The 13,966-nt window shown below is 37.8% G+C and overlaps 1 protein-coding gene across 7 annotated transcripts in view; it reads right to left on the reverse strand.

The window, feature by feature from the left end:
- The window catches only part of LOC108969624 (collagen alpha-1(XVIII) chain), a 396,591-nt gene that overhangs the window by 303,599 nt on the left and 79,026 nt on the right, over positions 1-13,966 (reverse strand). For all 7 annotated transcript variants that reach the window (XM_018934460.1, XM_018934459.1, XM_018934458.1 and 4 more), the window contains exons 3-4: positions 9,188-9,351; positions 6,642-7,180 (exon numbers count right to left, since the gene is read on the reverse strand). In XM_018934460.1, coding sequence (XP_018790005.1) covers positions 6,642-7,180; positions 9,188-9,351 — 703 coding nt within the window. The remainder of the gene's footprint in view (positions 1-6,641; positions 7,181-9,187; positions 9,352-13,966) is intronic.

Raw genomic sequence — 13,966 nt, forward strand, 5'->3', positions numbered from 1 at the left:
TATTTTCAAAAAATTGTGATAAACCTTAAAAATAAATTTCATAACTCAAGTTTGAAATATTAGTTGCATAAAGCGCCAAAAATATTAAAATATAGTTGTGTTAAGTTTTTCCCTATTTCAATAAATTCCTTTTTCGATTAAGATTTTTGGAATTTTTAAKTCAATATATCTAAGAGGAAATATCTAATATTTAAATCGGATGCTAAAACGAGTTTTTCTCGAAACACATTTCAGAGTCGGTGAGGAAAATTTCTCCGAAATAGTTTGMGCGACCAACTTGCAATTTTCACACGACCTTCTAGAATATATCAATATTACCCGGTAATCATTCAAGAAAGAAGTTCTGTAATAATAATTMACATTTTTTTGGTCACCGTGAAATGTAGATTTTTTCACCAAAAACTACTTCTTGCACGTCAGCTTCCATTTTGTCCAAAATCAATTTTTAACTTGTCCGTCTATCAGTACCTGTTGTCATCTACAGCAAAAACGTGTTTTTTTTATTTTTGGATTTGACATAATTTTAAGTAGAAGAAAATTCCTCATCGCCAAAGAATCTTTTTTGAACGTCCTCCTTGAGATTGCTTCGGGAGCAAGCGAACTCGATTTTGTTCAATTATTAAATAAAATGCGTTTAAAAAAAATTGACAAAAGAAGGCATCGTTGCTGTCTTGCAAGCGCAGCGACTAGAAGATTTAGAGATATCGATTTTACATTACATCTGTTCTTGACACCAAGAAGCCGCACTTTTGTCGGAACGTCCCATATCGTCCCCCATAGCAYATAATCATATAAACTGAATAAAGGAAACTTTTGTACGTGTGAAGAGTATTAAAGCTTCGATCCCACCGATGTTACAGTTTTCGCTTCTTTTATATAAATCAATATTTACTTATCTTTCTCAGCTTAGAAGTAATGACAACTTTTTCATGACTCCACGTTTCTGGAAACACAAAGGCACAAAATACCAATAAACTAATGCCCGATATTAAATTAYAGCTTAGCACGAACAACGTATTTGCAAATCGCACACTCTCTGAACTCCCCGCACCAGCTCGTCTAGCCAGGCATTCCAGCACATGAAAGAGCAATCAGAGTAATTTACATATTTAAACTACAAATTAAATGCAAATTTCGTGTATGCGCTGCACTGTACAACTGCCGCCAATGAGTGACTACACTAATTAAAATGCAATAACAAATATTTACAAAGGCAAACAAATCGCAAAAACAAAGCAAMAGCAAGCAATGAATTGCGGCACAAAGGCTACACCGCCCTGCCGTYAGCTSGTCGCGTGTTTATTAAGAGATACTTGCCACGAGCATATGCAGCGCGTATGACGTTCCAGCTACTATTGCATATTTTGAGGCGTAATAGTAAACACTCGTGCGCTTTTATTATAACTGCATTTTTCTAGGCGCATAAAGCTATTTTTGTGCTTTAAAAATGAAACAACAAATGTTACCGGCACAGCACGACACTTTGTTTTGTTTGCCATAGTTCTTTTTTACTTTATTTCGAAATATGTTTAAAAGAAAAATACGTTAAAAAGTTATGTATTTTAATATATTTATTTATGCGCTTAATTAGCAGCAGGCACGCCACACGCACGCTGACCGTTCACCGCAACACTTTCGTCTTGGCACGCGGCATATATGATACATATGTATATGCAGACTTGTTTGTATGTGCAGTTATTTAATTGTATAAATTGAAATAAATATGCCTCTGTTCTTGCATGTAGCAGAGTCAGTCTTCCACTTGGTCAACACTCTTGCTGGGTTTTGTTACTCATACGCCCTGGCACACACATTTGCATATGAATATGTGCAAATATTTGCGAGCGCACGCGGACAATGAATACAATTTGTACAACAACTTCATATGCATATGTGTGCATAAGCAAAGATATTTACATAAGTGTGGTGTTATGCCCTGGGTAATGGTAAACCGGTCAGGATGCACTATATACAGTTTTTTTTTTATTTGTAAAGCAGCGCGACAAAGGTTTAATGTGCAGCAAATTTCATAACGTAGCATTGTTATGTTGAAGTTTGGTGTTCATTTTCAGTTTTTAATAGCACGAATTTATTTTTCAATTTTCATTTATATTTTGTATATTTTTAAATATATTCCGATTTCTTATTTAATTTCTTTTTACATTTTTCAGTATTTTTTAATATATTATATATTACTTTAATTTTTTAGTATTAAAAAGTTGTTTTCAAGTTATTTTTTATAAGTAGTTTTTTTTGTAAGTCTCATTTGTATTAAAAAATTATTTTAGTAGATTTATATATTTAAATTAATAATAAAACTATTTTAGTATTTTTCATTAATAATTTTTAAGATTTTTTACATTTACTTTAAATGTTTTTTAAACTTTTAATTTAGTATTTCAAAATTATTTTATATTTTTATTTACAATTTTCAAACTTTCTTAAATCTGTTTCACTTTTTTTATTATTTCTTAATATTTTTAAATTGTTTTTTTTGTTTTTAATGTTACATTTTTTTGCAATGTTTGAAAGTTGTTTTTGAACTATTTTTAATATTTTTTAATAACCTATAATTCATAAAAGTTATTAAGTTTTAATTTTTGTTCAGAAATTTCTCATTTGCTCTGCTTTGTGCGCGTTATTTRCTTGCAATTTGCCTTTTTCTGTCACTTCACTTTACTTGACTAGTGTTGTTGTTGTTTACTGACAGCATATTTGTTGTGTTGACTTTAATGCTTGACTGACGCTTACTTACGATTCATACACGCACACAGGCATATTATTTGTGTGCGCACTTGTAAAAGGCTGTCGGCAGCTACTGCGACGTCTGCTACTCACATAAAAATGCAGTTGTTGTTGCCTTGGACATTGATGCGACACCTCTGCTTGAATGCATAATTGAACAAGCATATTTCATGCCACACATGTGCTTGCACTTATGCTATTAGTATTTGCCGTTGTTTTTCTTTTTGTTGCAATTGCATTTTTAAGTGGCTTTGGCATTTTCGCTGCGCGCACCAGTGTTTACCTTCTTAATGCTTAATTAATTAAGGAAAATTGCACGGTGTTATTTATAAGTAATTGCGAGCGCATTGAATCGCGTTAAATAGCACTGCTTTGGCGGCGCGTAAGCTATTACAGCTATTGTATTTATAATTGATGGGTGTCTGCGCGCCGCGTATACACTATTATGGCATATAAGTATGTATGTAACTTAATTGCGCGCAGTTGTTGCTTACTCATATAATTTTTTAGCGGTAATTTTGCGAATGATTGCATAGTAAAACAGTAAATGGAAAATATTTGATTCTTTTGACTCCGGCACATTAAGTATGCGCGGTTGGCTGCTGGCAGCAGGCAGTTGAGCGGTTGCGCCGCCAGGCAGGTGGCAGCCAATTTGTCTGTTTGCGCTGTCGTTAATTTTCCAGCGCAATGATTTTTAAACTCATTTCGATTACTTAATTGCACACGTTCGCGACGTTTCATGCGCTTTTCGATTTCTTTCACGTTTCGCTCCGAACATTTATTGCTTTTTTTGCTGCTGAAACGTCGTCTACTTGCTACGAGGCGTACATTTGTACTGTGTACTTAATCGACCGGTTTTCACAAACGTTTACGCTTAAATGCTGCAACGCCGAAGTTTGCGCGTAAATTTAAAACTTTTTCCGGAAAATTTATAGAATCTCCTCGACGCTGTATGTTGGAAGCACCGCGCGCGCGATTGTACTTACATACGTGGGAGTATGTATGTGTGCGGCTGATAGAGTAAAGTAGTCGTTAGGTGCGTGCGAGTGTGTGCGTATGTCGGGAAGTCAATAAAAATCCACTTAAGCGCTTAAGCAACAACACATATGTGGAAAGCATACAAAATTAAGGCAACAACAACGGTGGTAGTAATATATGCTCTATTGTTTCGAATTACTTTTTTCATCTGCTTTGCTTTGCCTTTTTTTTTTTTTTTGCTACGAAGCAACAATCATAATTATAATATTTCGAACAACACACAGCATCTACTTGCCACCAAACACTTCAGCAACATCTATATGCCTTCAGAACCAAAATATTGCACGGCGCCCACACATARGCGCACTCGAAGAAAACACACACACTAACACTACAACGACAATATTTCGCCTTTGACATGGCTACTAGGAGCGTGTGTACACRTATGCATACACGCAAACGCACACAGCTAAATAAAGCGCAATAACAACAAATCTCGTAACACACRATAGCCAATGGCTGAGGGAATCCGTGTTTCGRGCGAATCGCAACGCAGCTCAACGCAACACTCGAACACTTGACACAATGACGACGTTAGCCTCCCGTTTAGCACATCTTAACCGGTTGCAGCACCTAACACGACTGAGGTAAACGCACTTGAGGCGCATAACTTTTTAGAAAACTCACAAGTACACGCAGACACACACATGCGCACATATACAGGCAAACACGAATGCATGCACTCGCATTTAAAGCTCAGTTCAGCAAGTGGAATTTACACGAGCCCTCAGCAGAAGTRGTAAACCGAGCGGCGGCACGAGCCTGTGAGCGCGCGCCGAGTGRCAGTAAAGCATCTAAYAGGCGTTTACCCCACACAAACACACATATGGATTCGCKTGATGGCCGAATGCCTTGCTCGTTTGAAAACTGCTTACCGAGCACCAAGCGGAGCGCCGCTCTTAAAAACTTGWGTGAGCCTCAYAGAAGATATATTCCAACCCGATAGTACACCCATCCTCACAATGAGCAAAGTAAGCGTTCTTTCAGCATATTCGCTCTTCCAAAACAATAAMAAAGGAACTTGCAATCCGCTCATTCAGCGCGTAATTCAGCAGACATTATTTGGACAATCACCAAAAGAGTGTCCTAGGTCGCAACGAAGAGTGGGCACGGTGAAAATGTGTGGGCGCACTTGCAACACAACCCAATTCCCCACTTTCACTTGCGTGACCCAATGAAACTCACTCAAATGCTCCGGAATAGTAGTTAACGCTCTTCGCGCCATCTGTCGTACGCCACCCTAACGAGGTGTAGTGGTGAAATTGCTTACACTTTATGTGAAGAGTAACTCACCTCGCTTTGCCACAACCCCTATACTCGCTCCCAATGTGTTGATTCATTTTTCACTCAGGCTCTGCTCCCGCTCACYTTCTTTCACTCAATTTTTTACCCCATTATTTTCTACGAAACTAAGTAATTTCCTTTCTACCCACTTAGGCTTTTTTGTCGCTGCTGTTGCTAAGGGCAAATAGTTTTGCTTCTGAGAGCGGAAACGCCCATGGTGAAAAGCTGTAAGCGGAGATGATGTATCACCGCACTCACCACACTGTAGGTGGTTATTTAAAATACATTTTTTACTAATCTCAATATGGATTAAATATTTGCAAGGAACCATCTGAGACAAAAAATAGGTAAGCATTTTGATTTTTCATTCAAGATTCAAGACTATACAACAAGATTATAGGAATCAAAACTTTCATGTTTGAAAAATTGAATTAAAATTCAAAACTATTTCGGTACGAAATTAATAACCAAAAGGATCGTTCGAGCAGAAACCAGTAAAAGGTTAACCCAAAGTAATGAAAGCAGATGTTTTAAGAGCTCATGTACTGAACTGGAGATGTAACAACTAGAGGAAAGATTGAAGGATTTAATGAAGCAATTGGTACGAACGGATCCGAGTCGGTTAAAAATATCGGTCGGGTGAATGATATAAGATTGCAACATACAAAATTAATCATTTCCCTTTTCATTTAGTCAATAGAATTAAAATCCCCCTCAATATATAATAATCATTTCTCTAATCATACGACTGAAATTCGACTTCAATCGCTTCAATCGTGAATTCGAATTTAGAATAGAGAATCTATTTGGCACTTTTAAGACATAATGTTTCAAGGAAATCTTTTTTTTTTTTTTTTGTCCCTTAATTGCTTGTTTCTCTCTATGGTTTGATAAGGTGTTCCCAGTCTTCGGACATATCTGCCAATTAGACAGGCATACAGAGCATGTATTAGTTTCCCTTTCAGCTTATCTGCCTATATTATCTGCCTGTCTCTTATACACATCTAGATGTGTATAAGAGACAGGTGATAGGGTGTTCCCAGTCTTTTGAAATGAAAGACAACGATCCGGAAAAAGCTCAAATATATTGTCATGTGCATATGTGCATATATGAATTAATGTTATATGTATACTTGATTATTTTACCAAAATATCAAAAGGGAATTCAATGTTAAATTAATATCKGCAGATTACTGTAGGCAATTTCCGTAACAAAATTTTTTTTAAAAAAGAACACATTTCGAATCATTGATTCTGCACAAATAAGTATTCAGTACAATAATGGCAGAGAGCAGTATCATATAATGGAAAATGTTTTAAAGATAATAACACTTTTTTCTGAAATTTTTCCATTACACACAACTTTATATGGGCATTCAGCCATAAAGCTAAGTGCCATTATCAAATTCTTTATAATATACGTGGCGATTAAACACAGAATTTCAAAGGAAATAATTTGTATGTGAAAATCTGCATTCACGGAAAATGGTTCCGCCGTGTGTACTTTCCCAGAAGGCGTATTTGCGAATAAAGACAAAATAATATAGCAACAAATCGTATCCGAAATCACTTACCTCAAAATGTCCATTTAACTTAGGACCTGCTTGCGCTAAGTACAAAGTTGAGGCCGAATCGAAGACCAAGTCCTGTGGTTCCCGTACGACCGTTGTCGTCGTATTTAGTTCGCAATCGTAGTAGAAGAGCACCTTGTCCCTGAGTACCTGAAATGAAAGTGTCGTCCACTCCTTACCCCTATATGGCAATTGGTAGCTGACCAATTTACGGCTAACGGAATTCTGATCAGACTGCGTATAGAGCAGTGACACATTCCAGAAATTCTTGCTGACCGTCGACAAGTGTAGACCCAACTGCACCACAGACTCGAAGGAGTTTACCACGCTGAAGAGATAACCACCCTTCGGGCTGTTCGGCAGAAATTTAACYAGTATGGCGAATTCATAAAGTCTTTCGGGTAGTAGGACGCGATACGATGTCTTAACATCGGATGTGGGTAAGAATTTGTACGAGGGGAAGCTGTCGTCGGCCTCCTCGTACTCGATGCCCTGCGATTGTGCGTTGATCATGTCCGTTAGCGAGTATTCGCCGAAAGCATCTGTGTGTGAGAGCGGAAAAAAGAGAAGAAAACAGAAGCAGTAAAATATTTACGAAAACAACGGTACTTTTTTGCTAACGAATAAAAATAGYATAACATTTCAATTGTGTGTGGCAAAAATTATGTAGTTTACATATTACAACAACAATAAAGCGTATTGATTGCAATGCATTTAGTTCGTGGCAGTCAATAAAAAGTTGAATGTGTAAAAACTCGGTGTTTTTCGCTGTTTCACTGCAATGTATGCGCGTCGCGTTGCAAGCATCGTTTGTTTAATTTGCCATTCTGCGCATTTTACAGTTACAATTGTTCGAGTAAATTTTTTATTTAAATTTAAGGATACTTTACAAACCGTTTTCCATATTTTTACAAATTTTTATTTTATTCACTTTGCGAAGTATATTGATTGCAACAAACACAAATATGCTTTGTGCAAMTGCAATGAAACGCCAAAAATTATGCAACGTTTTTGAATGCATGGCTAGCGAACAGCACAGTGGTGGCGCGCCACATTAGGTTAGTGTGCTACTAAAGACGGGTCTGGAAGGAATTTACGCTGATGAAGTAACTAAATGCCTAAAGCGGCGGATTATAATTTCATGAAGACTAGTGCTTAGGGTGGGAAATCATGCTATTTTCACACAGTCTAAWGGAATCCTGAATATTTGGTCTCTTTCTCTTATTGCTGATAGCGTATAATTGCTAATTTTAAGAGAAATAAAATTCYGCATATGAATTTGTAGTTTCACTGACATAGAGAAAGTCATTCTTTCCATTACCTTCGGTTGGGTAAGCTCGCAGGATCCACCCACCAAACGTAAAGCAGAATCTCATTTGGACGGCTTTGAACACTGGATCTTTGTGTTTCTCTAAATATGGGTCACCAGACCTTTARGAAACGACGAAGGAATTTGGCACATATATGTTAAGGCGGCTAGTTCGCCGAAAGAGTGGTTGCTTCCACAACAGTCTGGCAAAGGCTGTAAATTTGAGAACAAGGGCCTAGATGAGTCCACTTTGCCTTCTTCTATACCGCTTTGAAAATTGGCATTCAAAAAGGCATGTAACCTCTTCCCAGGTGGGCCTATTGGGCAGTGTTCGTAGTACTACCATGGCAGGGATGTGCTCTTTGCTAAAGGAAAGTAATTCAGAAAGATTTCGCAGTCGCACAAATTTCAGTTGTTGCCCAGCATTTGTCAAGTTCACGAAAGATCCATAGAGCCAACGCTAGAGCTTAAGATAACAACGGCGTACCGGCTCATCGGTAATCTGATGAAAATAGGTTGAAGCTAATCTCTCTAGCAAGCTCTTGGATAGTTTCCAGCGATTCCCGCCTGGAACCAAATAAATCGGATAATAAAGTAGCTTGATGCTACTTACAGAGTCAAACGTTCCTTGAGCAGTCTTGAGCGTTAGCGAGCTCAAGGCCATTATTGCAGCTCTACTATCGGAGTAAATGCACACCTCTATGAAGAATGGTGAACTTCGCAGCAGCGCATCTACTTGATGGATACCTCGTCTTAAATTAAAAATAACTAATTWGCGGAAATTTAGTARATCTGTCTAAATTTTCCATTAGCTGCTTCGTCSAGATAGYTCAAAATAGGAGRTTWAGTATGTGTCSTGCAGTTCYTTGTTTGGGGTTATCCTTTAGATGACAGAAGTGAACGTTTTGTTTAAAATTACCTAGTCAATTAGAGAGATTGTTAAAAAGAAAAAGGTAGAAATAAAAATTCTAAGATTCGAATGGTTCTCCTGCAATATATTTCAAGCTATTTGAAATTCTAAACGCCATTACTGGAAAAGATTGCGGGTATAACCATTTATACGCGGTTTTTGGTTTGTAGTTTCTCTTTCTCTGATAAAGTACAATAAAAAATAGAAATAATTAAATCCCGTTAAACTTTTGCGACCTTTGAATATATTGGCAAATTTTCTAAATATAATTTTAATTGTATAATAAGGGTACAATATACCACAAATCGAGGCTTAATGCCAGCAACCCACCTTTAATAGACTGCCCTTGAAGACCGTCGAGACTCGAAGCGGCCAGCAATGGTCCACAACAAAGGAATATCGCCAGCAGGGGTAMCATTTTGACACCAATACTGTCGCRCGCTTGTCCTTGGTGCACAACGRGCTTACTGTTGTGGTTTTGCTGCATGTTGTGGCTGCAAAAGAAAACGAGAGCAATTGAAAATACCATTTTGTTATTGTCATAAATTGCACCAACAAAAATTGATATAAAATTGGCAATAAAAACGACGCTCAAACAATCAAATGCAAYGCAGCACTAAATAATTCCGCATATGCGTGTGCATGTATGGGTGCCTGTGGCAATACGCGTATAAAAACTGCAAAGTAATAGTAAATCTTTTGCAACCGTTTGCAAGAGTTTGTGCATAAAATGYGCTCCARCGGGCATAGATTGATTGCCACAAAGGACGMAAGCGCCCAAAACAACACAAACACAACAACAAATGTATGCAAAATGGCCAACAAGTGAGTGGAGTATACATATGTGTGTTTCTATGTGTATGTGTATATGTTGTTGCTCCAATGTTTTTGTTGCTGTTGTTGTATAAATGTAGTAGGAGCGCAATTAATTGTCCATAACGCATGTGGCATATAAAGTACAAGACCACAATTGAGTGCAGCAGGCACAACACTACAATGTGCAACACAATACTAAACAACAACGACAACAATAAGAGCAGGCTCCCACACCATATATCCATATACAAATTTCAAGTGTAAATTTTCAGCCCAGTCAATTGCTTTCCTTCCTTTGCCCGCCACCACTTTCGATGTCRTCATRCATTTACCGTTAGCAGGCATTTGAAGTGAAACTAAACCCATTTAGTCGCTTCGGATTTGGGGAATACAGTCAGACTATCGCTCACCGCTCACACCACCACACCGACTGCACCGAGCTGTGGTTATGTTGCACCAGTCTGCTGTGGACTGTATGTTTGCGGTGTTGCAAATTGACTTGAGCGTTTTGGTGCGCCCCAAAATATATACCCCCACACATCTGCATAGGCATGTGTGTATGTCTGTGCGCCGGTATTTACATTCAATTGCACACACAATTGGTTGGCGTTTGTTRTTGTTGTTGGTGGTTGGCTGGCAGTTGGCGGTCAGTTAGTTGTTATTTGAAACTRGTCCGCGTTGTAACTCAAGTCACCGACGATTTATGCCACACACAAATGCATGTGAGTATGTCAGTGCATGCGAGGATGTCTATGTGTGTGTAGGTGTCACAGCCAAAACATTTGCAATTACAAAAACAACGAAGCACATTGATTTGTAGCATCCGAAACCACAAATACATATGACCAACAGCAAATGGCTTTTCCGGCTGCTACTTGAATTTCGTCTGTTCTTAAGGGCTTACCTGCTGGGTGGGCAGGAGCTAGACAGGTTTAGCAATACTAATACATTGATGTTGTTGTAAAGGACGAAAGTGGATATATGTATACACTTGAAAGTAACGGTATTCTATTGTTATGATAAATGARATAATGAATAATATACGAAAGAAATGAGATTTATAAACCAAAGCGCAGAGAATAATGGAATGCAAATATTGCTTGACCACTAACAACTAAATCAATTCGTTTGTTACTGCTAGGAAAGAATCATAATACTCTCGTATTAAAGAGTTGAGCTCTGTGTTGTTGTTGATGCAAAGTGAAAGAAAGTGGACTTGCCAGCTATTGGCTGGATTAAGGCTTCGTGATAATGATATCGCCCATACTCTCATCATAAGCTTAGACAACATTTACTTTATGTTCCAGAATTAGGTTTCACCTAGTAAGATGAACGACCCCACGCACGAAGCTTTAACTTAACGTTACCCTTTTTCCCTTTAATACAAGACAACATAAAAAAGCTTATAACCGATCCATTGTTGTACCTAAAACTTCTATAAAATTATCTTAAATATACTCATATATCGACGAAACACGGCTGTTGAAGCGGTGAATGCCAATTTCGTCTATGTTTATCCGAGAATAATACTGCTGAGATGTTTCAACTTCAGACTGGCAAAAGCTGGACATTGGAGTGCAAAATGCCTATGTACATGTTTCTACCTCACTTTCTTCCATTCAACTTTGACAATTTGCATTCGTCAAGATTTTCAGCCTTACAGCAAAAATGTCTATTTTAGAATGTTTAGAAAGAGCTCCTACAGTTACGGCAAGGGAAACTTTGCTAAAGGCAAGTAGCTCAAAAGATCGCCACTTTTTATTCTATACTATAAAGATCTTGAACTYACGCAAAGGCTGRTCRTCAACCAACGCCTGCTAAATGTACGCAGTGTTTATAGCTCTAGTGGAGAACGCAAAATGAGAACGCGTACACAACTCGTTCGCATTTCGATGTGAGCAGGTTAAGTGTCCCCTCCTTACCTAGAACGACTATTCAGATATTCCGCTATGACCAAGCATTCAAACGAGTCTGATGATTTAATAGCAGCCACTTCTGCCTGAAAGACACTACAGTAATYCGGTAGCCAAAGGCTTAGCCTGACGGAGGAGACTCCCCCTTCTAGCTTCAACCTATGCGTGGAAAAGCTCACTGCGCTCTTCTTCAACGACTTCTCCCCGTCCACATATACCTCGTTGGTATGCGGTAACGTTGAAACTCACAAAACAACAGCGTAATCTAGCGTAAGCTTTTAAAAMCATTTACAGCAATAATGCCTTTTTTGACCGGAAAATAGGTCCCTCCAAACGTCGCACTTTGAATATCAGTAACASGAATAACAGAGTTATTTACGGATATATTGCTGGGCTGAAAATACTTTCGAAGCTTCGGTAGATCTGAGCTTTCATTATTGTTTGGTWTCATCATATGTACATTATATATATGAGACTCGATTCTTTAACGAAATACTTGTACAAATTATTTTTAAATCGACAACTATTATGGCGTAAACTAACTGTATGCTCATCATTTTATTCTTTCAGAACAGYTTCCGCGTAAGATCACACAAACTCCTAACAAAATAGTAAGAGCTTTCATGCTAAAAGCAGGACCTTCAGRTTTAATCGGAAGTTGTGGTTAATGAAAACTAATGAAAAAGGTTAAAGGAACGACATCGAGTCTAAATCAGAGACACTCCTGTTGGTTATTTTTCCCAAAGTTAAATTATAATATTTCGATAAAAAAAAACTGTGAAATTGTAAAAAGAAAAATCCAAAAATTGCAGCCAAGCGCATCATGCGAGACCACACACTCACGGTATTTTGACTTTTGTTTACATGTACGAGTRCAGGCAATCTGTCTGTCCGCAACTACCATTGACTGACTATTGCATTGACGTGAAATTTCAATTTTGATGCTAGGGACAGTGACGTTGATGTGGCGTGTGGTTTAGGACGTCAATACACGCGAGTCTGCACACCGCAACATGCAGAGCACAAGCACCTGTACATATACATACATACRTGTATACGCACACACATATGTATATAAGACAGCAGTTGCAACTTGTTGGCCAGACAAACTGTTCCAAATTTTCTGGCAGTACTTTGGTGCGCTCCATTGTCACTCAGTCTGTCTGTGAGTTTGTGTGTGTGTGTGTGTGTGCTCATGTCATATTGACGTTAATTTACAGCCACTATTAGTACAATGTAATGGCGACATAAATTAAAAATGCCACTTGATGTAATTGTCCGAGAGTGGTTGGCGCAAACGAAATTCAGCAAACAACACTCACACAAACACGAGCACGCATACTAGTGCAAGTTGATGAACTTGCGCTTCAATATGGCAGACAGACATTGTATTGATGTTATTGTCATTGTTGCATTTGTTGTTTTAGCACATAATCCCTTGATGAGCTGCCAACACAGTCGTACTCGGTCGCCGCAMCTTTGTGTTCGACAACTTTGGCTGAGTTGGTTTGGCGATTTGGCTCCGAGTTGACCTTTCTAGGTAAACAAACGCACAAACATACATAAATATGGATATTTGTGCTTACCATTTCATTTTACATCCTCCGTATATTTTGAATTTGTGTTATTGTTGGTCCATCATTTGAACCAAAATTCGTCAAATTAGCTGAAATGTCATTAAGCACACACACATCCACATATTGTATTTGCACCGCTCTCCTGCTTTGTATTAAGCTTAGTTAGCGAAATATAGAATCTACGAGTATTCCACTTTTACGTCAGCTATTTTGTATGAATATGGTCTGCTTGATGACGAGTTAAAATTAGCTTCGAGTGAATTGTGAAATAGTGCAAAGAGAAAGTAGAAGGAAAGCCAAGTCAKAGTGGATTCAGCGGTACATTTTCAACTAATATTTAATAATTAACCTGTATATACATACATATGTATGTACCAGGCAGGTTTTTATCAGTGACGTGATAAAGAGAAACAATACTTATGAACAGAAGCTTGAATGCCAAAGCTATTCGAAGCTCAAGGTCGTATGTGTTGCTGATGGGTTTTCTTTTTTTTTTKTKTTTTTTTTTCAAAGCAGTTCAAATGTCAATTATTGTATTCTAGGGTCAAATGTTGGTAACATGTTTCATTCATTGTCAGATATCGATACAAACAAAGTTCGGGTAACCAAAGGTTGCTTCCTCTAACGCAAAACTTATAACAATAATTGATACGTAGTGGCTCTCTTTGTCTGATAGATACTTTAACTCAGCTGAAAGTTTGAAGATTATCAATAATTCTGGAAAAAGAGAGAGCGAGAAAGACGAAATTTGTATTTCGAAGAGCTTAAGCTACAAGTTACCGTGGAGAGCAAGAGAAAAATCA

This window comes from Bactrocera latifrons, unplaced genomic scaffold (assembly GCF_001853355.1).
Source record: "Bactrocera latifrons isolate USDA-ARS-PBARC rearing strain unplaced genomic scaffold, ASM185335v1 scaffold_26, whole genome shotgun sequence".
In the NCBI taxonomy this organism is placed as follows: domain Eukaryota; kingdom Metazoa; phylum Arthropoda; class Insecta; order Diptera; family Tephritidae; genus Bactrocera; species Bactrocera latifrons.